The 23,022-nt window shown below is 57.6% G+C and overlaps 1 protein-coding gene across 2 annotated transcripts; it reads left to right on the top strand.

Annotated features, from left to right (window-relative positions):
- The first annotated feature begins 1,719 nt into the window (after window positions 1–1,719).
- CSF1 (colony stimulating factor 1) lies at window positions 1,720–20,973 on the top strand. Of its 2 annotated transcripts, none has more exons than XM_045801559.2 (9): window positions 1,720–2,000; window positions 5,162–5,284; window positions 6,538–6,600; window positions 8,160–8,330; window positions 11,852–11,999; window positions 13,164–14,200; window positions 14,783–14,835; window positions 15,176–15,234; window positions 18,856–20,973. In XM_045801559.2, exons 1-8 carry the CDS (start codon window positions 1,962–1,964, stop codon window positions 15,219–15,221), a joined length of 1,680 nt encoding a protein of 559 aa, XP_045657515.1. In that variant the 5' UTR covers window positions 1,720–1,961; the 3' UTR covers window positions 15,222–15,234; window positions 18,856–20,973. The 2 variants fall into 2 exon arrangements, with proteins under 2 accessions (XP_045657515.1, XP_045657516.1); XM_045801560.2 differs by having other exon boundaries at window positions 1,797–2,000; window positions 14,070–14,200.
- The last annotated feature ends 2,049 nt before the right edge of the window (window positions 20,974–23,022 follow it).

Genomic DNA, 23,022 nt, shown 5'->3' on the forward strand with positions numbered 1-23,022 from the left:
CCTCTAACCTCGTATCAGTCCTAAGCACTATTGTGCTGTGTGGGGTTTTTTTGTACAGGGACACTTGACAAAGCACGCCTGGGGGAAGTAAATCCTTAACCTCCTTCCTCTGGCTGGGCTCTGTCTCTTATCTTCCTTCCGCAAGGCCCTGAGAACCCATCACTGGTCCACACTCCTTAGCTCTGACTGCTCCCAAGCCCATGAAAGCAGGGACATGTGGGCATGTCCGTCATCATATCCCCCGGGGGGCCAGCACAGTGCCTGGCACACAGGAGGACCCCCATGGTGCTTATCTGTCGATGAATGAATTGTTTTCTAATGGCCACATTTGACTCAATCACGGTTAACTGGGTACTGAGGATGTGTTAGGCACTGTTGTTCCAAGTAAGTGAGCGAAGGACCAGCCTGAAGGAAGTCTCGGTGAGAGTGGGGGCCCAATGAAACTGTCAGTACCCCCGTAGACACTTCTCAGAATAATGTGGAGAATGAATGAATAACAACTTATCAGGGCCACCATGAAGGAAGGAGCCAGGTCCGGTGGGAATACAGAAATAGGAACCACTGATCTGCCTGGGGAGTCAAAGAAGGCTTTGCTGGCGGAAGATGTGGTATTATTTCACTTTTGAAGGATGAGGAGTTTGCCTTGAAGACAAGGGGGGAGAGGAACATTCCAAGCAGAGGGACCAGTGTGAGCAAGGGCATGAGGGTGTAAAATTACTGCTTGGGGCTGGAGCAAGGGACAAAAGATGCCCCTTTGGGACCAGGCCACATATCATGTCCTTCCCAGGGGGTGAGGGTGGGTGGCCTCCCAGAGGGATTGAAACATTGAATCATAATGAATGGAAGAAAGAAAAAAAGCCTGAGGTTGGCATTATAATTAATAGGCTCATCCTATTAGGCTTCATTGAGATTCGCTCTCATGGAGAGACAAAATGTGATTAAGGATCTCGGAAAAATGCATTTCCAAAAGCATCAACGGAAATCTAGGGCCCAGGTGCCCATCACCCCACGTTTTGGCGGTCAGGAAGGAGCGCAGGTATCAGCCAGCATTTACATCACCGGCAGGTCAAGTGCCCGGAGTGTCTCCTGGCACTGAGCGGAGCCTCCCGGCTCTGTGCCACGGAACACAGTCCCTTCCCTCCCGGCCAGGTAGCTAGCCTCCCCGCCTGTACCGTGCCCCCGGAATGAGAGAGCCGAGGCTGGGCGAGCTGCCCGGGAAGAAGGGGGCCGCTGTGAACCGCTGACTCAAGCGCCACCAGGTGCTGCCGCGTGCGCAGCCCGGGGAGGCCCCAGGCTCCAGTGTTTGCCCCTGCTCTCAGCCCATTTCCTGCTCAGATTTGGGAATTTTCAGGCCTGGAGGGAAAGTCCCTCGAGAGGAATATTAGAAAGAGAGAGAGAGAGCACCGGATCTGCCTGGAGAGCGCGGAAGGAAAGAAAAGGAAAGGCTCGGTCCGAACGGGCGCGCAGAACGACGGGAGGCGGTGGAGCCCGTGTTACTCTGCGGAGGGCTCCGGAGCCGAGCACAGAAAACAGGGCGACTGGGAGGACCACGGGGAAGACCAGCCCCAGGGGCGGGGGAGGGGAGGCGGATCAGTGGGGCTCTGGAGTGTGTCTGTGTCTGGGTTCTGTGGCAGTGCGCGCGCGCGCGCCCGCGCGCGCGGGTGTGTGTCTGTGTGTGTGTGTGTGTATGTGTGTCTGTGTGTTTGGCGCCTATCCAAGGTGATTTCCCATAAACCACATGCCCCACAAGTCTGCTTAAAAGGCTGTGCCGAGGAGCTGGCCAGTGGAGCCCGGCTGGTGGAAAGTGAAAGTTGCCTGGGTGCTCTCGGCGCCGCCGCCCGCTCTCCGCACCCCCGGGACGGCAGCGCGGCTCTTGGCCGGGGCGCGGGCTCTGCGGCGGCCAGCGAGCGAGCGAGCGAGCGAGGGCGGCCGACGCGCCCGGCCGGGACCCAGCTGCCCGTATGACCGCGCGGGGCGCCGCCGGGCGCTGCCCTCCCACGGTAAGCGGCGGCCGCGGGGCGGCGGGGGGCCGGCAGGGCTGCGGCGGGAGCGGGCGGCGCGGCTCCTCGGAACCGACTGCCCCGGCGCGCCGGCCGGCGACACTCCCCCGCGGAGACCGCGGGCTCCGGTGTCCTTCCCATCTTTGCGTGCCGGCCGCCTGAGGCGCCCTGCAGCTGCTCCTGGGGCTGCGGTACTTCCCTGGGAAGGGGAGGCTGCTCACCCCATTGCACGGAGGCGCACACTGAGGCATCCGCTGGCAGGAGAGAGGGGTCCTAAGCCACGGGCAGAGGCTCTGTGCCAGCTCTGTGGGAGCCCCTGCCTCTCTCTCTCCTGACTCGACACCGCCAAGAGACCGGTGCAGTGGCTGTGCGCTGAGTGTGGCTTCTTCCCAGTGGGCACCTTCCCCGTGGGCCCCACACAGGCTTCCAGGCCCTGCTGGGGAGTGGGCGCTTCTGGGTGGGAGAAGTTCAGGGGTCATCCAGCTTACAGAATGCCAGGGCCTGTGCCCAGGAACCTGCTGGCAGAAGGAAGGAACCGGGCAAGCCTCTACTTGTTCCAGCAGGAGGGCAGGATCTACTGGGGACTTGGGTGGCTGGATCAAGTCTGTTTTGCAGGGCACGGGACTCCAGAGCTGCCTGGGACTAGTTCTGAATCTTTTTATTGCAAAATCTGGTTCAGTCAGCTGGGGAGATCCTGGGCTTAGCAGTGGCAGAGGAAGATGGAAGAAGGGTTTGGTGGGTGCGCTAGGGGCTGCTTAGGGCTGCATGGGGGAAGGTCCGGACCCAGCTGCAGGCACTAGCTGGGGCGGCTCCTAGAAAGTGCAGGGTGGCACTATCAATGAACAGTAGGGTAGTCAACCAGTAGGTTCACTTCTTAGCAGCCCTAGAGCAGAATGGGAGGAGAAACTTGGCTGGGAGAGAAGCAGACAGGTATTTGGAGGGGAATGGAAGGGGATTGCAGGTGGGGTTGAGATGGAAGGAGAAGAGCCGGTAGATCCCCAGGGGAGGAAGAACCCAGCTGAGAGAGAGGAGACAGGGCTGGGAGGGGAAATCGAGGAGGGGGAGCTGATAGGCAACAAGGCAAAGATAAGGGCTAGAGGGAGACCATGAGGAAAGCAAAGGTGGGGAGAACAGGGGCTGGGTTTAGGCAGGAGCAGCCGGAGGTCCGGTCCCGCTGGTCCTGCTGAGGTCCCTCCAGGGCTCTTGTTGATGAGGAGGAAGGGACAGGTGAGGCTGGACGGCGGGCTGAGATGTCTGTGGCCTTGGGTAGGGGTGCTTTCGTGGCTGTCCCAGAGGCTGAGGCCGAGGGGTGGGAGGAAGAACAGAGGGGGAGAAGAGCCAGCCCAGCCACAGGCGTGCAGAACCAGAGTGTTAACCCTTGGGTGCCCATTCAGCTTCTCCTCTGAGGCAAAACTGGGACCCCAGGGGCAGGGGTGGGGGTCCTTTTTGGCCACCCTCGAAGTCAGCTTCCCATGTGGTGGCTGCATTTTCCCCACACCAATGCCTGAAAGAGCTCTGAAAGCCGGGCAGCCCTTGGGGTGAAGCTGTCCTCACACATCGACACCTTGAAGCACCTGTGGCAAGGTTGTCTTCCTGAGTATCCCCTTTCCCGTGGACTCTTTCCTCCATACTGTCTAAAACTGGGGGCTCAGAGCCTCAGTGGCAGCAAACAGAGACATACCTTCTGCATGGCCCCGTTTCCAATGGGTCCCTAACTTAAAGTTCCGGAGGGCCTGGGCAGCCGTTCCTATCCAGGGCTACCTCTTCAACTGCCCAACAGAGCCAGAGGTCCCCGCATGATGGTCGTCCCTCTTCTCCACTCTTCCTCCCCCCCACCCACCATCAGGCCAGGACCCTCCCCAGACCCCTTTCCTGAATGGCATTGGGCCATCCCATGCCTCTTCCCTCCAGACCTCCCCTTCCCTCTCTCTGCCATCAAGTTCTCCCCATTTTCCAAGGCCTCACTGAGGCCACTCCTCCCTGCACCCTCCCTGGTGGCCCAGCCAGGGCGTCTCCTCCCTGGTAGGAGCTAACACACATTTGGGGCTTTTAGTTATATGTAAATCAGCATGTTGTGCAGGCCGATTTCAGAGCCTCCTTGTTTTTCCAATGTGCTGTTTATTTGCAGTATTTGTCTCATCATCTGGGTTAGAGACAGAGCCCAGAGCCCAGGAAGGTGCCAGCTCTCACCCCACCCTGACAGCGTTTCCCTGAATGTGGGGACATCAGCTGCTAGGAGGCAACCTTGAGCCGGGGAAAGAAGGCTCGAGAGTCCCTCTGCCTCCGGCTGGAGAAGGGGAGACCTGGGCCAGGGAGAGGGTGGAGGGGACCTCGGTGAGGAGGAGGGAGAGAAGAAGGAAGGGGAATGATGGGGTGTCAGGGGCCAGTCCCGTCACTCTGAGGGCGAGAGCTCCCGGGCCAGGTGGAAGCTGAAGGAGGGCGAGATCTCAGAGAACTTCCTGGTCATGATAAGAGCTGGCTGGCTGGACGCAGAGCCTGATGGGGCTCCGATAGGCAGGGATGGCCTAGGGCTGGCACTGCTGCCTCTGATTAAGCAGTTGGACTCCTTTTGACACACACACCCAGGGCTCCAAAAAAGTCTCCAGCATGGGATAAGTTCCCAGTGAAACTGAGTTTGGGGCCCTGGTTTTTCCAGTAACAGAGCCAGACCTGTGTGGAATCAGGTGGGAGGAAGGGCTGGGCCCAGGGAAAACGTCTCTGGCTTGAAGTCTGGAAGTGGGTGCGTGAACATGAACTTGAGAGGATCGGGCAGCCCGCAAGATGTCTGGCTCGTGTTTGATGTTGCAGGGACACAACAGTGAGCAGATGCAAGTCCTGCACTCAAGGACTTTCCTGTGTAATTGAAATTTAGACTGGTAGGAACACTTCCCATGTCGTCGTGAAATGCTCAGTGCGTAGTCAGGCTTGGCCTACGTGAATCTGGGAAAGCTTCTAGGAGGAGATGACATGTGGGGAGTTATCAAGGGAGAGCAAGACTGTGCACGCCGGTCTTGCTGGATTTGGGATACGCTGCATCCTGGCGCAAGGGGCAGAGCCTGGAGCATTGTAGGGATGAGATCCTTGTTTTTCCTCTCCCGGCAGGGCATGGGGGCTCCTAGGGAGATGGAGAGCTGGGAGTAATGAGGCACTCTCTATTACAGACATGGCTGAAGCCCCTGCTGCTGCTGGTCTGTCTCCTGGCGAGCGGGAGCATTACCGAGGAGGTGTCAGAGCGCTGTAGCCACATGATTGGGAACGGACACCTGCAGCTCCTCCAGGAGCTGGTGAGTGTGCGGCCGTGCCTATCCACCTTCTCCCCGCTGGGGAAACTGAGGCAGGAGCCAGGGAGCAGGGTCCAAGGCAAGGGTTGCAGGCGGAGAAGTACGGCTGTGCAGGCCCTGATTCATGGCTCCACTGATGCTCTCCTCATGGACCTTCTCGGGGTCAGGGCCTCTGACCCACACCCAACCCTGAGCCCTCGGTGACTCCGCTGCAGACAGTGGACAGGGTGGGCTTCCAGCCGGTTGCCTGGGTTAATGATTGCCTGGAAGGTCAACCTTGGACTCAGAAGAGGCTGGTGAGGCCTGCTTTCCCTCAGTGAGATGCTTCCTCCGGGAAGCCCGCCCGGTCGGCCTGCTACGTCCAGATGTTGATTCTAACTCCTGGACTCCCACACATGCTGCCAACCTGGCACCAGGGCCACCGCCAGATCTGGAGAGGAGGCTCCTGCCTCACTCCCACCCCTCCACCCTCCCTTTCCTGGCTTTTGCGTGAGCCCTAGGGCTGGGAAGGACTGCTCACCCAGGCCGCCATGGAGGACCCCGTGCCTTATTCTAATCGGGCTGGCAGAGAGGTCAACAATTCCAAATGTGGTTCAGCCAGGCAGAATGAGGTTACCATCATGGCCGCTGTCCTGCTCAGAAGACAGTTTACCATTCCTCTGGCCAGCCAGGCAGGGTAGAGCACCGCTGGCTGAGGCCAGCTCCAGGACCCTGAGCTTGGGGCCTATAGGCTGGGCCTGCTACCTCTCCTACCTCCACACTTTCCCTCTTGTAGCTGCTGCAACTGTCCCAGCTAGACCAAGAGCCACAGCATTCTCTGAGGCTTGGAATCACAGAACACTGCTCTGGGGCCCGAGGAGGCCTTTAAGGACGTCTCACCCCAGCCCCTATAGATCCTGAATCCCCAGAGCTTGTCTAGCCTATGCTCAAATTCCTGCCACGATAGGGAGCTCACTACCCTTCACGGAAGATTATGCCCTGTATCCTCTTAGATAGTTCTTCCTTGTAACTAGCAGCTCTTTGTCGGATTTCATGGAGTGGGAGGTGGAAGAAGGAGACTTCTTGGTCTTCTACAGCCCATCCTGGGCATGTGGGAGGCACGAGTCTTTCCCTTGGCTCTGTCTTTCCCAGTATGGTTGGTGGGGAGTTTGAGGAGGATCAAAACCTGGTCCACCCAGAAACTCTAGTTCTCATTCTTAGGCAGCCTCGGTCGAGCTGCAGATACCCTGACGCCACTGGCCTGCTCTCTCTTACAGATCGATAGTCAGATGGAGACTTCCTGCCAGATCGCCTATGAGTTTGTAGACCAGGAACAGCTGGTGAGTTATGGTTATTTACAAGGCCCATGGGCCGGCCGTCTATGTGCTCCCCAAGGTGGATACATGTGGGAGCGTGAAAGGAGGAGAAATCCTATAACCGGGCAGGGTGAGGGTGGGAGGATCGCTGGTGCTCCATCCTGGGGTGTCAGGGTCCAGGGCTGAGCAAGGTCCTCGAGTCCCCTGCTGCGCCCTTCTCTTGGCCCTGGCACCTATCAAGGTCTTAACTATGTGCCAGGCACTTTCTAATTTAATCCTGACGGTACAACTATGTGATATGCTAATCTTGGTTATTGTCCTCAGGGAGGTGAAGGGAGCATAGCTACTAAGTGGTGGAGGCCCTGATTTGAACCCAGGCAGGCTGGCTTTAAGAGCCTAAGGCAAACCAATATGACTTCTGGGTCACATGTTTTGCTTAAGGATGTCATTTCCATCCAACAGACAGAGCAGCAGCCAGGGAGTCGGTCCAGCCCTTTCCCTCTGCCTCCTACCCCACACCCAGCCAGCCACCAAGGGCTGCTGGTTGGGCCTCCCAGCAGCTTGGGTTCTGCCCCAGCCTCACCCAATCAGTTGCTTGGACAGTTTCAAGAGCCTCCCTGCTTCTAAGGCACCTATCATCCCGCCAGTAGGGGGAGCTCTCGGAACTCCAACCCATTACCTTCATTTCTCTCTCCCAAACCTGGCAGGGCCCCCCCTCGTTCCAGGAGAAAGCCCAGGTTGGTCAGCTTGGGGTTACCACGCACAGTCCCGCCCACCCCCACCCCCCGTTGCCTGCCCCTCCCTGCCTCCCAGCCTTTGCACAAGCTCTTCCTGTGCCTGTGAGGCCTTTTCAACTGCCCCCACCCCACCCCTTATTCCACACCCGCTTGTATTTGTGCCTCATACAATATCACCGCGACGTGCCCGGAAGTTGCTCCCATCTCTGAGCATTTGCACACCTGACCCCTACACACGTCTGTGAGAACTGGAGACCACCTCACGGCCCAAAGAATAACCTCAATATTTCACTCACTCGCTCACACCCTAACAAGCATAGCAAGTTTCCTTCACCAGGGAACGGCGGGACTGGGTACTAGGAATACAGAGCGAATGCTCCGTTGAGGTAACCACCATCTCTCAGGGCGACAAAACACTGAGGTTATTCTTTGGACCCTCAGGTGGTCTTTAGTTCCCCTGTGGCTTGGAGGATTAGAAGGAGCCACGTGGTAAGGCAAAAGAGAGACAGAGATAGAGAGCAGTTCCCCAGAACCCACCCTACCCATGCGCCCCCGTTCTGATTAAAGCCTCATCTTCCAGAAATCTGAGGATGTCTCTGATCGGAACCCCCATGTCTTTCCGTCTACCCCAATTCCCAGCAGTTCCAGATCCCAGAGACAGAGAGCGTGAAAGAGCAGCTGGGGTCAGCGCCCCCCTTCTTACTGGAGGGGCACGGCACCCCCCTCAGGGGCAGGCTTAAGGCAGGCTGCAGCCCTCCGACCGCCGGGGATGTGGGCACCTGTCACAGAGCCTGGGTTCCCAGACCACATTAGCCAGACCATAAACTCCAGGTTCTCGTTTTTCAGAAAGATCCCGTGTGCTACCTGAAGAAGGCGTTTCTCCTGGTACAAGACATAATGGAAGACACCATGCGCTTCAAAGACAATACTCGCAACGCCATTGTCATCGTGAAGCTCCAGGAACTCTCTCTGAGGCTGAAGAGCTGCTTCACCAAGGACTATGACGAGCAGGACAAGGTAGGAATGTTCTGGAGCTGGGAGCAGGGAGTGAGAGCGGAGGGTGGCTTTGGGGGATCCCATGCCTGCCCCTACACACAGAGTGTGTTCCCATGCCTCACCCCGCCCCCCACGCCATGTCATTGTTCACTCATGCTCTCATTCACGGATTCACCCCGCGCACCTCTGCTAAGGACTTGCCAGGCAGGAGACACAGTGCTAGGCGATGACGATGTCATCGATGTCACCGTGAGCAAGAACGGCGTGGCTGCCACCCTCACAGGGCTTCTGGTTAGGGGAGGCTGGCAACCATTAAACAAACAATGACACAAATAAGTAGCATTACGAAGCTTGAGGACTATTCGTTCGTTCAACAAATAGTTACTGAGTGCCTACTGTGTGCCAGGTACTGGTCTGGACGCTACGAAACAGCTCGGATCAAACCAGCCAGAAACCCGCGCGCAGAGAGCTTACATTTGGGGCGGGGGTGAGACAGTTCACATAACACATGAGTAAAATATGGGGGACAGAAGGTGGCAGTGACAAGGCTCTGAGAGACAAATGGCACTCTCATTTGAAAAGGGGGGGGTGGGAAAGAAGGGAAGGAGGAGGCTCCCAAGTAAGAGAATATTCATTTGAGCTCCAAAGAGGAGTAAGAGTTAGGAAGCAGTGAGGCTGGTCAGAGCATTCCAGAACAGGGAAGGCTACGCACAAAGCCCTGAGGGGGGCTACATGCACGTTCAGGAGCCCAAAAGGTGGTCACCAGGGCCAAGACTTGGAAGAGACAGAGAGAGGGGAGGAGGCCGAAGCCAGCGGGGGTGCACCGGGGTTCTTAAAGACGTGGGATGTTGTCTGAAGTGTGAGGGACGCCCTGGTGAACAGGGCAGTGACCTAATGGAACTTAACCGTGAGACGGGTTTGGTAGCCCCGCGGAGCGTGAACTGCGGGGGGCGGGGGGCGGGGGGGGGGGGGTGGGGGGGGGCAGGAATGGAGGCTGGGAGGCCAGCAGGGGGCGCAAGTAGGGTCAGGAGATCCTAGAGGCTTGGACTAGGGTGCTGCAAAGGGAGCAAGTGGCTGTGCTCTAGGAACCAGTTTGGAGGAAGGACCGGCAGGACTTGGTGGAGCAGCGGAGGGAAGGGACGGCTCCAGGACGCTTGTGTCTGGAGCACACAGACGTTCCCATGAGCCGCTGAACTTCTGACATGGGGGAGATCAGCAGGCAGAGCAGGCTCGGTGGGGGAGCAGGAGCTCAGTTGGGGGTACGTGACCCCCGAGATGCTTGGGAAACAGCCGAGCGGAAATGCGGCGCGGGCAGCTGGCCACGCGGGTCTTGAGTTGGACCGGCGAGACGCACACGTAAGACGAGGCAGCAAGGATGTCATGTGTGAAGCCAGGAGACGGTAGTAGCACAGGGCCCCGGAACCCCAGCCCTCGGAAGCCAGGCGACGGGGAAGGAGCAGCCTGAGGGGCGGGAGGAGAACGAGGGGTCTGATTTCGCTGGGTGCACGGAGAAGAGTGGCTCAAGATGGAAAGAGTAGTCACCGTTATCACCGGGGGTTGAGAAGTCAAGCAAGACAGGGGTGGAAGGTGTCCGATGGGTCACCGGACAGCTGCTGCTGGAGGCGGGTGCCCGATGGGGGTGAGCGGAGGCCACGCTGTGGAGGAGCTCCGATCCACAGGGGCACAGAAAAAGGGAGAGGTCGCCAGAGGGAGTGTGGGATTGCGGGACAAACCATTTTTACCGAAAGGTATTAAACCTGGGGTGTTCCACTGTTAAGGTTCACACGTATCCCTTGGGGAGCTTGTTTCAATTCCAGATTCCCAGGAGGCACCCCTAGAAAGTCTAATTCACTGGGTCTGTGGGTGGGCCTGGGGATCTGTATTTTCACCAGCCACCCACCCTGCACACGGCCTAGATCCCGTGTGGAAGCAGCGGGGTGGAGTCGAGGAGGGAGGGAGCCTTTGAGGCTAGAGGAACCGGTCTCCTGCGGGGTTCAGAGTCCCTGAGGAGAGAAGGCACTGCCTCTGTGTCATAGGCGGGCAGTGGGACCTTGTGTCTGATGGATGCTATCTTCTCCATGAAGTACGAGGTGAGGTATGAAGGAGATGGAGCTTTATGAAGAAAGGCGAGAGAGTGCCAGTGTCCCTCTTTCTTACAACAGCCCTGCTGGGGAGGCTGGAAGGGGTGGTGGTTCTGACTTTACAGAAGAGGAAAGAAGCCCAAACTGGGCAGTCCACTTGGCCAGTGTCATCTAGCTGGTGAGTGGTGGAGCCGAGCACAGATCTTCTCATGCCTACGTTCATTCATTCATCTGTCGGGTCCACATTTCTCCAGGGCCTACTATGCACAGTCCGTGGGCATTCGGAGATGGCTTCGAGGACCTCACAGCCTAGTAAAGCTTACAGTCCTTCCCTGTGCAGCTCAGTGTAAGGAAAAACTGGGTATTTGGAAGTCATCAGCAAGTAGGTCACCGATGAAGCCATGGGCGTGCGTGGCATCATCTGGTGTGAAACAAGAGGTGGGTCTAGGACAGCCCCGAGGAGTGCCAGAATTTATAAATCAGGTGGAGGAGGGGAGCCTGGTAAGGAGACTGACGAGCAGCTCAAGAGGTGGGAGGAACAGGAGTGCGAGAGGCTTCTCAGAGCTCCAGTGAGTGTGGGGAGCCTGGGTGCTATGAGTGGAAGAGAAAAGAACAGCTCAACAGACAGGACTGGCAGTAGCTTCAGCCCTCCTTCCAAGGCATACCGATGCCAGAGAAGGACCCAAGGCCTTGTGACCTTCTCCACACCGCAGGATGACCCTTCTAAAGCTTGAGTCTTATCGTGCCACCACCCATCTCCCCAACAACCCCTCTGATGTCTTGTCTTTGGTCTGTGGATCAAGTAACAGTTTTCAACATGGCCATCAAGGGCCTGCCAGACCTGGCCCTTGCTGACCGTTCTCAGTTGCATCTCTTGTTACCTTCTTCTTAGGTGGCACTACTGTAACCACTATAGCCGTCTTTCAGTCTTTTGACATTTCAGGCTCTTTCCTGCCTCAGGACCTTTGCACAGTCTGTTCCCACCACCCGGACAGCTCTCTCCAACCCCACCTCCTTTCCTGGTTGACTCTTGATCATCTTTCCTTTGGTTCCACGGGGAAATTCCCCCTGAGCCCTCATTTAGTTCCCCTTGTTATACATTCTCAGATCATTCCGCACTTCTCCGTGTGACTCACCGCACTTGTAATGGTGTGTCTAAGGCCAGTGCCTTGCTGGACTCGGTGTCCAGCTCGGCCAGTGACCATGTCTTTTGTGTTCATTGCATGATTCCCAGGTAATTGCCATATGCCTGGCACCTAGATATGTGTTCAATAGATTTGCAAATAAACGACATAGCTCAAGGTCTCAGAAGTGATCCCACCGTAGATCGGGGTGAGTGGAGGGAGAAAATGAAAGAGAAAAAGAAGACAGATGTGAGAAAGGCCTAGGGAGTTTGGCAAACAAGCTAGAGACATGGACCAATGCTCATCCTCACCAAGGGGGGCCCTGCTGTCTTTCCAGGCCTGTGTCCGAACTTTCTATGAGACACCCCTGCAGTTGCTGGAAAAGATCAAGAATGTCTTTAATGAAACAAAGAATCTCCTGAAAAAGGACTGGAACGTTTTCAGCAAGAACTGCAACAACAGCTTTGCTAAGTGCTCCAGCCAAGGTAAGCACCAAACGGGCCAGCGAGCGCAGGACCAGGGGAGGGTGTAGGGAACAGAGCAGGGGCCGGAGGGAGGCCGGAGGGACCCTGGGGAGGCAGCCTGGCTGCTACTCGTGCTCCTCTGTGTGCAGATGTGCTTTTCTCGTGTACATATGTGGCTTCATGTACCTCTGGGTGGTCCCGGGCACATGTCTCTTCTGACATGTGTGTGCATGCATACCAAATATGTCTGCATGTGGAGGCATCAAGAAGGATCATGCTGGTGGCTGTGAGATTAGGGAAGGGGAAAGGGGCCCCTCTCGGAGAGCCCTGTAGGCATGGAGGCTTTCCCCACCGGCTCTGCAGGCTGGCTGAACGTACAGGGGGTTCCGTGGAGAGAGCGAGGCTCCATCTGGGAGCCAGGGCCCTTGCGCCAGGAGCCCTGCTGTGAACCACCAGGATTCCCTGGCTCCAGAAGTCCCCAGGATGCCTTAAAAGTCCCCTCAAGGGAAAAGGCTGGATTTGAAGTCTGAGCATCGTTCAAAAGCTCCCAGTGCAGGCCCAGCCGCACACATGTGTACCCTGCGTGTCCTCGTCTCTGCGTCCCATGCCACGTGTGCCCTCCTATCTTCAACCTTGCTCCCCGAGGCAGGGGCCGAGGCCCCGCGACCTGCCAATGGCCGAGTCCAATCTCGTTGCTTCAATCCCAAGGCCTCAAGTCTTGGCCACGTTCCAGCCCCAGCTTGTTCCCGCCCGTGGCTGTGGCTGTGTGGCCCCTGGCTGTGCATGAAACCACCTTGCTGCTTTCCAACCAACACTGTCTATGGGACTTGAGGGTGACTTGTGTTAGCCCTGGAGGCCGCTGCTCAACCCTGGCTTGGCACCCAGCCAGCTGGAGCTCCAGGAAAGGCTGTTCCCTGGTCTTCCCTGACCCCCAGCCCCCCAGTCTGTGCCTCTAAACCCCACTCTTTGCTCTCTGCAGTCTGTACCTTCACTGCCTGAGGCCTGTGTCCTGAGCACTGGCTCCAGTCCTGTCCTCTCCTCAGCCCCGGCGCTGAATTAGGGGGTGAGGGACCCCCCAGACCCATATCCCCCTCTCCACCCCTCCCCCTGGGAAAGCTGTGCTGGAGGCTGGTGACTCTATCTCCTCCCCGTCTTTCTCTCTCCCTCTCTCTGTGGTTCTTTCAGATGTGGTGACCAAGCCTGATTGCAACTGCCTGTACCCCAAAGCCACCCCTAGCAGTGACCTGGCCTCTGTCTCCCCTCAGCAGCCCCTTGCCCCCTCCATGGCCCCTATGGCTGGCTTGACCTGGGCTGACTCTGAGGGGACAGAAGGCAGCTCCCTCTTGCCCAGTGAGCAGCCCCTCCGCACAGTGGACCTGGACCCGCGAAGTGCCAAGCAGCGACCACCCCGGAGCACCTGCCAGAGCTTTGAATCCCCTGAGCTCCCAGGGGTGGAGGCCAGCCCCGTCGTCGGAGATTCACCTCAGCCCCGGCCCTCTGTCGGGGCCCCCGTCCCTGGGATGGAAGACATTCTTGACTCTGCATTGGGCACTAACTGGACCCTAGAAGAGGCCTCCGGAGAGGCTAGTGAGGTTCCCGTACCCCAAGGGGCAGCGCTTTCTTCCTCCAGGCTGGGAGGAGGCAGAGTCCAGGCCGAGACGACCGCCGGGCCCAGTGACCTCTCGTCAGCACCTTTTCCACAGTCCTACTCAGCCAGGGGCGAGCAGCCAGAGGACATGACGGGCGTACCCCTGCCCACAGTGGGCCCCGCAAGACCCACTGGCCAGGCCCAGAGTCACACACCTGAGAAGACAGACCGTCCATCTGCCCCGCCCAGAGACCACCAGGAGCCAAGCTCTGCCAGGACCCCATCGCGGCCCCCACGAGGCCTCAGGAGTCCCTCAGCCCTCTCTGCACAGCCAAACCTTCCCAGAAGGCACTCCTGGGGCCATGTGCTGCCCCTCGGGGAGCTGGAGGGCAGAAGGAGCACCAGGGATCGAAGGAGCCCCACAGAGCTGGAAGGAAGACGAGCAAGTGAGGGGGCGGCCGGGGCCCCGGCCCCTTTTAACTCCGTTCCTTTGACTGACACAGGCCATGAGAGGCAGCAGGAGGGACCCTCTGACCCTCAGCTCCGCGGGTTTACCTTCCACCTGCTGGTGCCCAGCATCACCCTGCTCCTGCTGGCCGTCGGCGGCCTCCTGTTCTACAGGTGGAGACGGCGGGTAAGGAGAGCCCCCGAGAGAGGAGGGCAGCTCATGGGGACAGCGGCACAGCCTGGGCAGAGGAGGTCAAGCAGACCGCAGGATTACTTGGGCTCTGCCTGGGTTCTTCGGACGCCAAGATGGGGGCCCCAACTGAACACAGAAGATAGGAGGTTGAAATGGAGGGTTTCTTCAAAAATGCGGGAGACCCAGGCTTATAAGGTCAACGGGAAGGGACCAGGCGAGAATATTCTTGGGCCGAGAGTGGGAAAAGAAGCCACACATGAGGGGAGCTGGCCGAGGAAAGTGCTGCTCTGCCAGCATCGGGGCAGGGCGTTCACTGGGAGTTCTGTGGAAGCCTGGGCCCAGGGCCCCAGGGATAGGAAGCAGCCCGCATGGGGAGAGGCGAGGGGGCGTCACCAGCAGGGAAGCCTCAGGAAGCTCTCCTGGCCCTGTGGCTCATCCCCACATCTGGGTAGCTGGGGGAGACTTGGATAACTCTCTCATCTACTCCCCTGGGCAGTCCTGCCTGCGGGTGAGGCCACTGTCCCCACACCGTTCCCCAGCTCCTCAGTGAGCCTGCTCTTTACCGTCTGTCCCCAGAGCCACCGAGAGCCTCAGACAGCGGATTCTCCCATGGAGAAACCAGAGGGCAGGTGAGAGTTTATGGGGGGTGGGGATGCTCTGGAAGGCATGGGGGGGGGGGGTGCTGTCTTGGCGTCTGTCTCTCTTCTAGATCTGGGGGAGACTTTCTTTCACTTGCTCTGAGGAAGTGGAGCTCAGAACAGGAGGGGAGGTGGAAAGGAGGAAGGGCGTTTCTTCTTCCTAGATATCTGGGATTTTTCCGGATTTCTCCTTAGGGTTAGGCAGTTCTGGGTCTTCTAAATCTGAGAGGGCTGGAGCACATGTGTGGGGGGTTGGGGGACAGACTTAAGGGGTTCCCTCACTCCTTAGCCTCTGCTGAGGTCTTATGCCAGCCCTCTGCTCTGCCTGCAGCCCCCTGACCCAGGATGAGGACAGACAGGTGGAACTGCCAGTGTAGAGGGGTTTCTAAGGTAAGACTCTGATTTGGATCTCCCTCCACCCCTTAAAATGAGTTACCCCCTTTTCCAATCATCCAACCTTGGTGATACCAGCAACTCCCCCGAGGCTGGCCCACACTTGACTTCCTCTCCTCCTGCTCTCTTTTCCATCCATCACCAGATCCTGCCAACTGTCTCCTTTCAGGATCCTCAGGTCTCCGCCCCCCCCATTCCCCTCCCCCCAGCCCAGTCTGAGGCCAGGCTCCATTACCCATGCATCAGGTTATTATTTTTGTTTTTGGTTTCTAGTCTTGCTGCCACCTTCCATCCCAGAGCAACCAAATCTTGTATAAAGTCTTTACCTTCCTGGGGAATTTGCATCACCAACCACTTCAAACCCAACATTCTTAGCTGGGTTCCCAGGCTCCTCCAGCAGCTGGCCCTAACACCCACCTCTTGCATCCTATTTGACCCATCTCCCCAGCCAAGGTCGTTTCTACATCCCTGCTTTTAGATTCATGGATCCATAGACCCTTAGTCTTGGAAAGGCTCTTAGAGGTCATTTGGCCAGCGTCCTACCCTATAGGGGTCTCTCTACATCCCGGACAGGGGGTCAGCCCGCTGGTGAGCCCGTCCTCCGAGTCCCAGGCAAGCTCCCTGTCATCTCCCAGGAGCGCCGTGAGGAAGTCCTTTCTCGAAGGAGCTTCCCTCCCCCCTCCACCATGGTCCTCCCTCCGCTTCTCATGAGAGGCCTCCGGTGGCTCCGGTCAGCTGTCCATATCCCCTTTAAGAATTCTCCCCGCTAAGTGTGGCCAAGTCCCTCAAACATTCCTTATATGATATGGTTGTCAGACCCCTCACCATAGGGGTCACCCTCCTTTGGACACACTCGTTTGTCAATATCCCTCTGAAAATGGGGCACGCAACCCCGGACCCAGTGTTCCAGATGTTGTCCCCCAGCTCAGAGCACAGAGTGACTGTTACCTTCCTTGATCGGGGCAGTTCTCTTCTATGAAGATTCAGATTGCATTCGTGGTTTTGTTTGTTTTTTAACAGCTGCGTATCATACTGTCGTCATATGTTGAGCTTGTGATCTGTTAAAACCCCGAATTCCATTTCCCGTTCACCTCCGTCGGGCCTGGCCTTCTCTCTCGTACGGAAATAACTTCGTTTTTTAACCCGGGTGTAGGAGTTTGTGTGTGTCCTTGTCGGAATCACCTTGTTCGTTTCTGCCCGTGTCGCCTGAGCCTGTAGAGCTGGTTTAACCCCTCATTCTGTCTTCCTAGCCCCCCCAAGTGTGTCCCCTGCTCATTGAGCCGTGCCTTCTATTGTCGTCATGCATGTTGTTGGTCAAGATGTGACCCTTCTCGTTCCTCAGCCCTGGCTCCCCAATTCTAGGCAGCCCCTCCCCCCACCTCCCGTGCTTCCAGATTGACTCTGCCACCCCCTACTTGCTCTTCAGTTCCTACCCCTCCCCTCTGGCGTATTTGGTTAATACTCTATCAACGTTCGCTTACTTGAATGTTGTTTTTATACGTTTCCAGGCCTTCCTCTGGGTGTACACGTCCGTTCCGCATCCCTAAGAGGGCTGTAAGCCCCTGGAGGGCAGGGACTATGTCTTCCACTTTTTTGGGCATTTTCTCCCATCCCATGTTCTAATACGGGGAGGGCCTCTCGTACTTGCCAAAACTCAATAAATGTGGCCTGATTGGCTTAAGGGTTGACTAACCACCTGAGCCTGGCCGGCTGTCTCTAAGCGACCAGCCTCCTGGGTGACCCGTTAGCCAGGTAACTAAGCGACCCTGACTGACCGACTGGCTGACCAGCTGGCTAGGTGACTTTGTCGGTGACCCAATGACCAGCTGGTAACGGCTTAACTGGCTGGTTGTTGATGGGTGAGCTGACTGGCTAACTGACTAGCTAGCTGGCTAATGGCCTGATTTGTGGACTGGCTGGCTGACCGACTAGCTGGGGTAACCCTTTCGAGCTTCCAGTCCCACCCCATGCCAAAAGCAAGTGAGCGCCTTAGGACCTTTCCATGTGTACAGTGACAGGTCTGGGCCACTCCTCGACAGAAAAGGGACCTAACAAACACTCAAAATCAGAGGAGCCTATCTAGAAAAGAGCGTGAAACCACACATCTGGAACCCTGGGGTCCCCCTTGTTGGTGGGGTGGGCTAAGATGGGTGAGCGGATCAGATGGGACATGGGCAGGGCAGTGAGGGTGACCCAGACCCCCTCAGGACTGGTAAAGCAGAGGAGGGACCGAGGTCCCTGGGGCCTTCGTGGCTCAGTGCTGCACCACCCTCAGACCGGTTGCTGGCCCCCCCTCGGTCTTGGCCCTCTGCCCCATCTCCTTTACACTCCTCCTCTGCTTTCCCTGCCTGCCTGTTCTCGGGCCCTGACGAGCTTTCCTCTTCCTCCCCTCAAGAGGGAACCCAGGCCAGGGGTCACATCCAGACCCTGCATAGATCAATGGGTCCAGGCCAGGCCCCAGGAGCTCAGGAGATTCAGGGCCAGCCCCCAGACTACCTACCATTCTGACAAGAGAGAGGAAAAACACAGAGGCAGAGAGACTGATAGAGGGACGCTCAGAAAGAAAACACAGGCCCCAGCCCCTCCCCTCCAAGCAATGAGGACCTAGGGGCAGTGGAGCTCACCCACTTGGTCCTTCTTCCCTCCTAGCCCCAGCAGGGCCTGTGGCCCAGCTGTACCCAGCATGGCTCATGTCCAGTTTATGGTTCTCCCTTCTTCCCTCTCCAGAGCATGGGAATGGGCTGGGAGCCAGAAGCTGTGGTCCCATCTGCCCTCCTCGTCCATCACGGACTTCGCCAGTGGGGCCTATGGATGGTCAGGGAGGGGAGCTTCACATGGGATCCAAAGTCAAACTGTTGGATGGCGTCCAGGGGATTTCTACTCTGGGAACAAAGCGTTCCAAGGATGCTGGGCAAGGGACGAGGGTGGGGGTGGGGTTGGAGAGAGCGGGGCCCTGACTCCCGTGGCTGATGCAGGGGGGCAAGTCCCTTGGCCCATCGGGAAGGAGGCTGGGTGGCTTAAGGGTTAGCCCGCCAAGTGGCAGGATACGAGTTTCCTTGTTCCGGAACTGCCTCTGATTCTTCCTCTTCGTTACCTATGACCTGCTGTCCCGAGTATCATGTGTGAAGACCCTCTGTGATGAATGGTGTAGGGGTGGGAATAAGAAATGCTTCTTTGCTAGAGTTAGCAAGAATCACCCTTGGTTCATTGGCCCAAGGCCAGTGAGATGGTCTTACCTGAGGAGGGGTCTAAGGACACTCAAGTGCCGCCTTCTCTCCCTGTCAGACTCTGCCACTTGGGCAGTGGCCAACCCCCTCTCCCAGCCCTGCTTAGGCCTCTACCAGGCCCCGTTACCACCCCCTGTGGTCTCTAGTTCCCCAGGAGGAGGTAGGAGGTGAGGCCAGTCTGGCCAGAGGCCTGGGCCGCTGCCAGGAAAAGCCGCCTGGTCCCTTGCGGTGTCTGGGGCGGCTGGGGAGGCGAGGGAGAGGACGGGAGGAAGTCCTGCCTGCAGCACCACCGACAGCCCACAGGAACGCCATGCCTCCCCCACTCATGTCCTCAGCGACCCCTCCCTCCACTCCCACTCGGCTGACCAGCCTTTCGTTCTCTCCCCTACAGCTGGGCACACAGGACAGTCTCTCCACGGGAGGAGACACGATGGGAGGGTCCACCAGCACCCTCCCCAGCCGTTCTCCTGGGAATGTGACCTGCCCACCACAGAGCTCCTGGCTGCCGGGACTAGACCAGAGCAGCGAGGCTGGGGTCCCTCCGCCCTTGACCCTCAGACTCTGGACTGACTAGGAGAGGGCTGGAGGATGCCCCCACACGCTGCTGATATTTATCGTGGGCCCTGGAGGCTCCCATCCACTGGAGGAAGGCTGGGAAGCCCAGCTGAGGACCCTCTGTGCCTCAGGGGCTATGTCCTCCTCCCACTCCCCTCCACACCACACCCGGGCCAGGGACCCAGATGCCCGTAGGATGTGGGAGCGTAGGATGGGCACTGAGGAATGGAAGAGCCCTTGTGCCCAGAGGACCGCCTGGTGCCAAGGGATCCCAACACCGACAAGCAGGGACTTGTCTCCGGAGAGAGAAGCCTGAGATCTGCAGGGCGGGCCAGCGTCGGCTGGATTTCCCGTAAAGGTGTGCAGCCCGAAAGCCGGGAAGAGAAGGCCTCTGGGCCTGCGGGTGGGCACTGACAGCCCGGAGCGGGCCGACACCCTCTCCGCCTGCCCAAGTGCCCTCTGCGGGTTGCCAGGCGGAGAGGGGAGGTCACCCCTGCCCTCAGGACCTGTCTGGCTTGGCTCCGATGCCAAGGGGAAGAGCCGGCTCTGGCGTCTGCCCCCTCTTCCCTCCAGCTCGCCAGGGCTTCTCCGGGAGGCCGCACAGAGGCTCCCCTCATGAAGGAGGCCATTGCACTGTGAATCCTGAACCTGCCTGCTGAACAGCCCCGTCCGTCCCTGTGAGCGAACGTCTGTCCATCCTTCCGCCCGTCCAGCCTCTCGCCAGCGTCCTGCGCCGAGAGCCCGAGCTCACCTTGCCTGTCGACTGAGGGAGCCCCTAAGCCCTGACCTTCTGCTGACGCAGGCTTCGCCTCCCCAGGGCGGATGGGGTGGGAGAAGCACCTGGGCCGCCAGCCGGAGCTGGTCTTTAGGCTGTGTCGTCGTTGTGGTCGTCCGTTGTTCGCAGGTTTCTGCATCTTGCACTTTGACATTCCCAAGAGGGAAGTGACTAGCGGGAGGGAGGGCGGGGAGGGCAGAGGCAGACACAGAGGGAGGCTGCAAGGTGAGCTCCCACTGAAACTGGGCCTTCACAATTATGGGTATGATCCCGAGGTTGGGGGAGGGCATCTTCACCCCCACCCCGCAGCCTGGTCTCCTTCCCCCTACCAGGCCCCGGCCCCATCACAGCACGGCACCCAGCTCCCATCCTCTTCCCACCCTCTCTTCCCCCACCCAGGTAGGCAGTGATCCCCCCAGCTCTCGCCCACGCCCCCCCCCCCAATCTCTCTGACCAGGCCAGCCAGGATGGGAGAGGGACCAGGCATCCGCTTCCAAGTCTGCCTTGAGGGCCTCAGCTTCCTGGCCAGCCCATGGCCGCTGCTCTGAGAGCTGGCAGTAGGTGTTGGGGGAGCCATTGATGACCCCCCTTGGTCCCTTTGTGCTGTTGTGCCCCTCCTCTCCTGCAGCCCTGGGCCCTCCACCGAGAGATTCCCACCTTTCCTGGCTGCTGGGCCGGGGCCCATGAACTTTTCTTCCTGCCCTCAAAAGTGGGGCTCTCCTGGCTCCCGCCGCCCCTGCCCTGCTGCTGTCAGCTGAAGGAAGGGCAGTGGGCAACTTGCCCTGTGGGGGCACTTCTAGTCACAGACTTTATTATTTGTTGCTAGAAAATATGTATTTGAAAGGGAAAAAAAACCCAGAAAAAAGGCATTCCTCCCCCACCCCAAACGTATAGTATTTTAAAAGTCAAGAAAGCAAAACCAACCCATTGCTGAAGCTCTTTGTGGGCGCTTGGTGACACAGGTGTGGGAGGGCCCCCAAACCTCTGGGTGGCTCCCCGGCTACCTGCACAGGAATCCCTTCGTTGAGAAAGCTGAGAGGGAACGTTGGCTCACACACTGTGAGATTTTGTTTTTATACTTGGAAGTGTTGAATTATTTTATATAAAGTCATTGAAATATCTATTTAAAAAAATAGGAAGCTCCTTATATATTTAATAATAAAAGAAGTGCACAAGGTGCCACGTGTGAGTCCGGGGAAAAGTGCTTTTGGGGCGCAGGGGGCAAAAAGGGGGGTGGGCAGGCAGCAGCTCCTGGGTGAGCCCCAGCTCAGAAAGCTTTTTCCGGGATACATGGGGCAGGAGGGTTCTCTCCAAGTTCCAGTCTTGTTACCAAAACCTCCTGCAGCATTGCCGTCCCAAACACATCACTGGCATATCTGTCTAATGGGAAAGTCGACAGAAACCAGCCAAACCTCAGGCCTGGCCCGTGGCCCCTGCTGCCGCCCAGCCTCGCCCAGCCTGGGAAAATGGCTGGTTGGGCTCTGTCCAAGGGCCCCAGGCCTGCAAGGACCAGGCTCCTGGCCCCAGACCCCAGCTGTCCCCTGCTGTGCGGGCGCAGGTGGCTGCGTCCTAGCAGGGCTCAGGTGAATGAGTGCTGCCTGCCTCGGCTGGGGAGTGGGTGAGGCTGGCAGGGGGACAGCCAGCAGGCTTCCTGAAGGGCCTTAAGGCCTCATCCTCCCACTGGCCATTGTGGCCTGGAGGGGCAGACAGGTGTTGGGGAAGGCCAGGGAGACGACAGGCCCAGCACAGCCCAGACACTTACCCCAAGCAGCCCTGTGAAACAAGGGCCTCCCCACCCGTGAGAGTGTGGTGGACAGAGATTCAGATCAGTGGTTCTCAACTGGCTCACCTGAAAATCACTTGAGTTGTTTAAAAACATACTGAGACCCAAGCCCCGCCCTAGACCAACAAAATCAGAATCTCAGGGGGAAGGCTCAGGCACCAGGCATCGGAAATTTTAAAAGACATCTTAAGTGATTCCAGTGCCATCCAGGGTGAGAAGCACATAGACGGGCATTGTCTGACATGGTGACTATTTAAGCTGAAATGGATTAAAACGAAATGAAAGTCAACATCCAGTCACACTGGCAACATTTCAAAGGCTCCCTAGCCACCCGTGTGGCTACCATGTTGGAGGGCACAGAAACAGAACATTCACACCACCACAGAAATCTCGTTGGACCGGGCTGACTCAAAAGGTTGGGTCCCTGCACTTAGGGGACCAAGGTTATAGGGCCAGGACTGGCCCTAAACACACCTGGCCAGGGACTAAGGGCCCAGGTACCGCCGTCATCCCTCTTTGTACCCTTAACCCCCAACTACCATCCTATTCCCTTAAGCATTTCCCATCATTCATGAAAAGCCCCTCGGAAGAGATTTTTGAAGAAACTTACTTGCAGTTTTTCCTTCAAGGCCCAACTTAAAAGTCACCTCCTCTGAGAAGCCTTCCCAGCCTGACATGGGTCCCTGAGGCCCACCCAGGCTTAGTGCCTTTCTCCTCAGTGCTCCCACAGACTGAGAGTCCGTTAATTTGTCTGTCTGTCCCACTGGGCCATGAACTATAGCAGGAACTGTTCTGCCACCCTCCCCGCATCCCAGTGCTTAAGAGTACCCAGCATACAGTAAGTGTTCAATAAATGCGTGTCAAAAGGTTAATATGGAATGAGTGGACGAAGGCATTACAATGCAACCTCTGACCAGAGTTTGTGGGTGTCCTTTTCTAGGGCCTTACTTGGTATTAACCAATAGAATGCATATTGAATAACTATGTTCATTCTTTAACCAAGCAGAGGAGGGACATTCAGCGGAAGGTTCTCGCTGACTTCTGATGGACATGGGCTTAGGTTAGAACCCTAACTAATCACTGGGCTATGGATGGACTGGATACTTCAAAGCAAGGATTGACGAAAAAAACCAATCAAACAAGAAAAAACACCCCCGTCCCTCACCTGCCTTTCCAGAAGCCTCAGGAGGCATCCAGAAAAAAAGACCAGAGAATCTCAGCAGGCCTCTCCTGGGTTCCCCAGGTTGCAAGCAGCTGCTTGAGGAGTGTCGTATCTATGGAACGATAGTTACTTTGGATTCAGAGCAAGAGAATGTAGGTAGGTAGTTGGCTTGGCTCTCCGACTGCTGAGTGGTGTGGACTGGGGCGAGTAACCTCCCTGAACCTCAGGTTTCTCCTCATCCTTAGAACTGGTTTCAGAATACAGGCCAGGTCTACCTGTGTGT

The sequence above is a fragment of the Ursus americanus genome, chromosome 12, assembly GCF_024610735.1.
Source record: "Ursus americanus isolate L20-20 chromosome 12, mUrsAme1.1.p, whole genome shotgun sequence".
NCBI lineage: Eukaryota > Metazoa > Chordata > Mammalia > Carnivora > Ursidae > Ursus > Ursus americanus.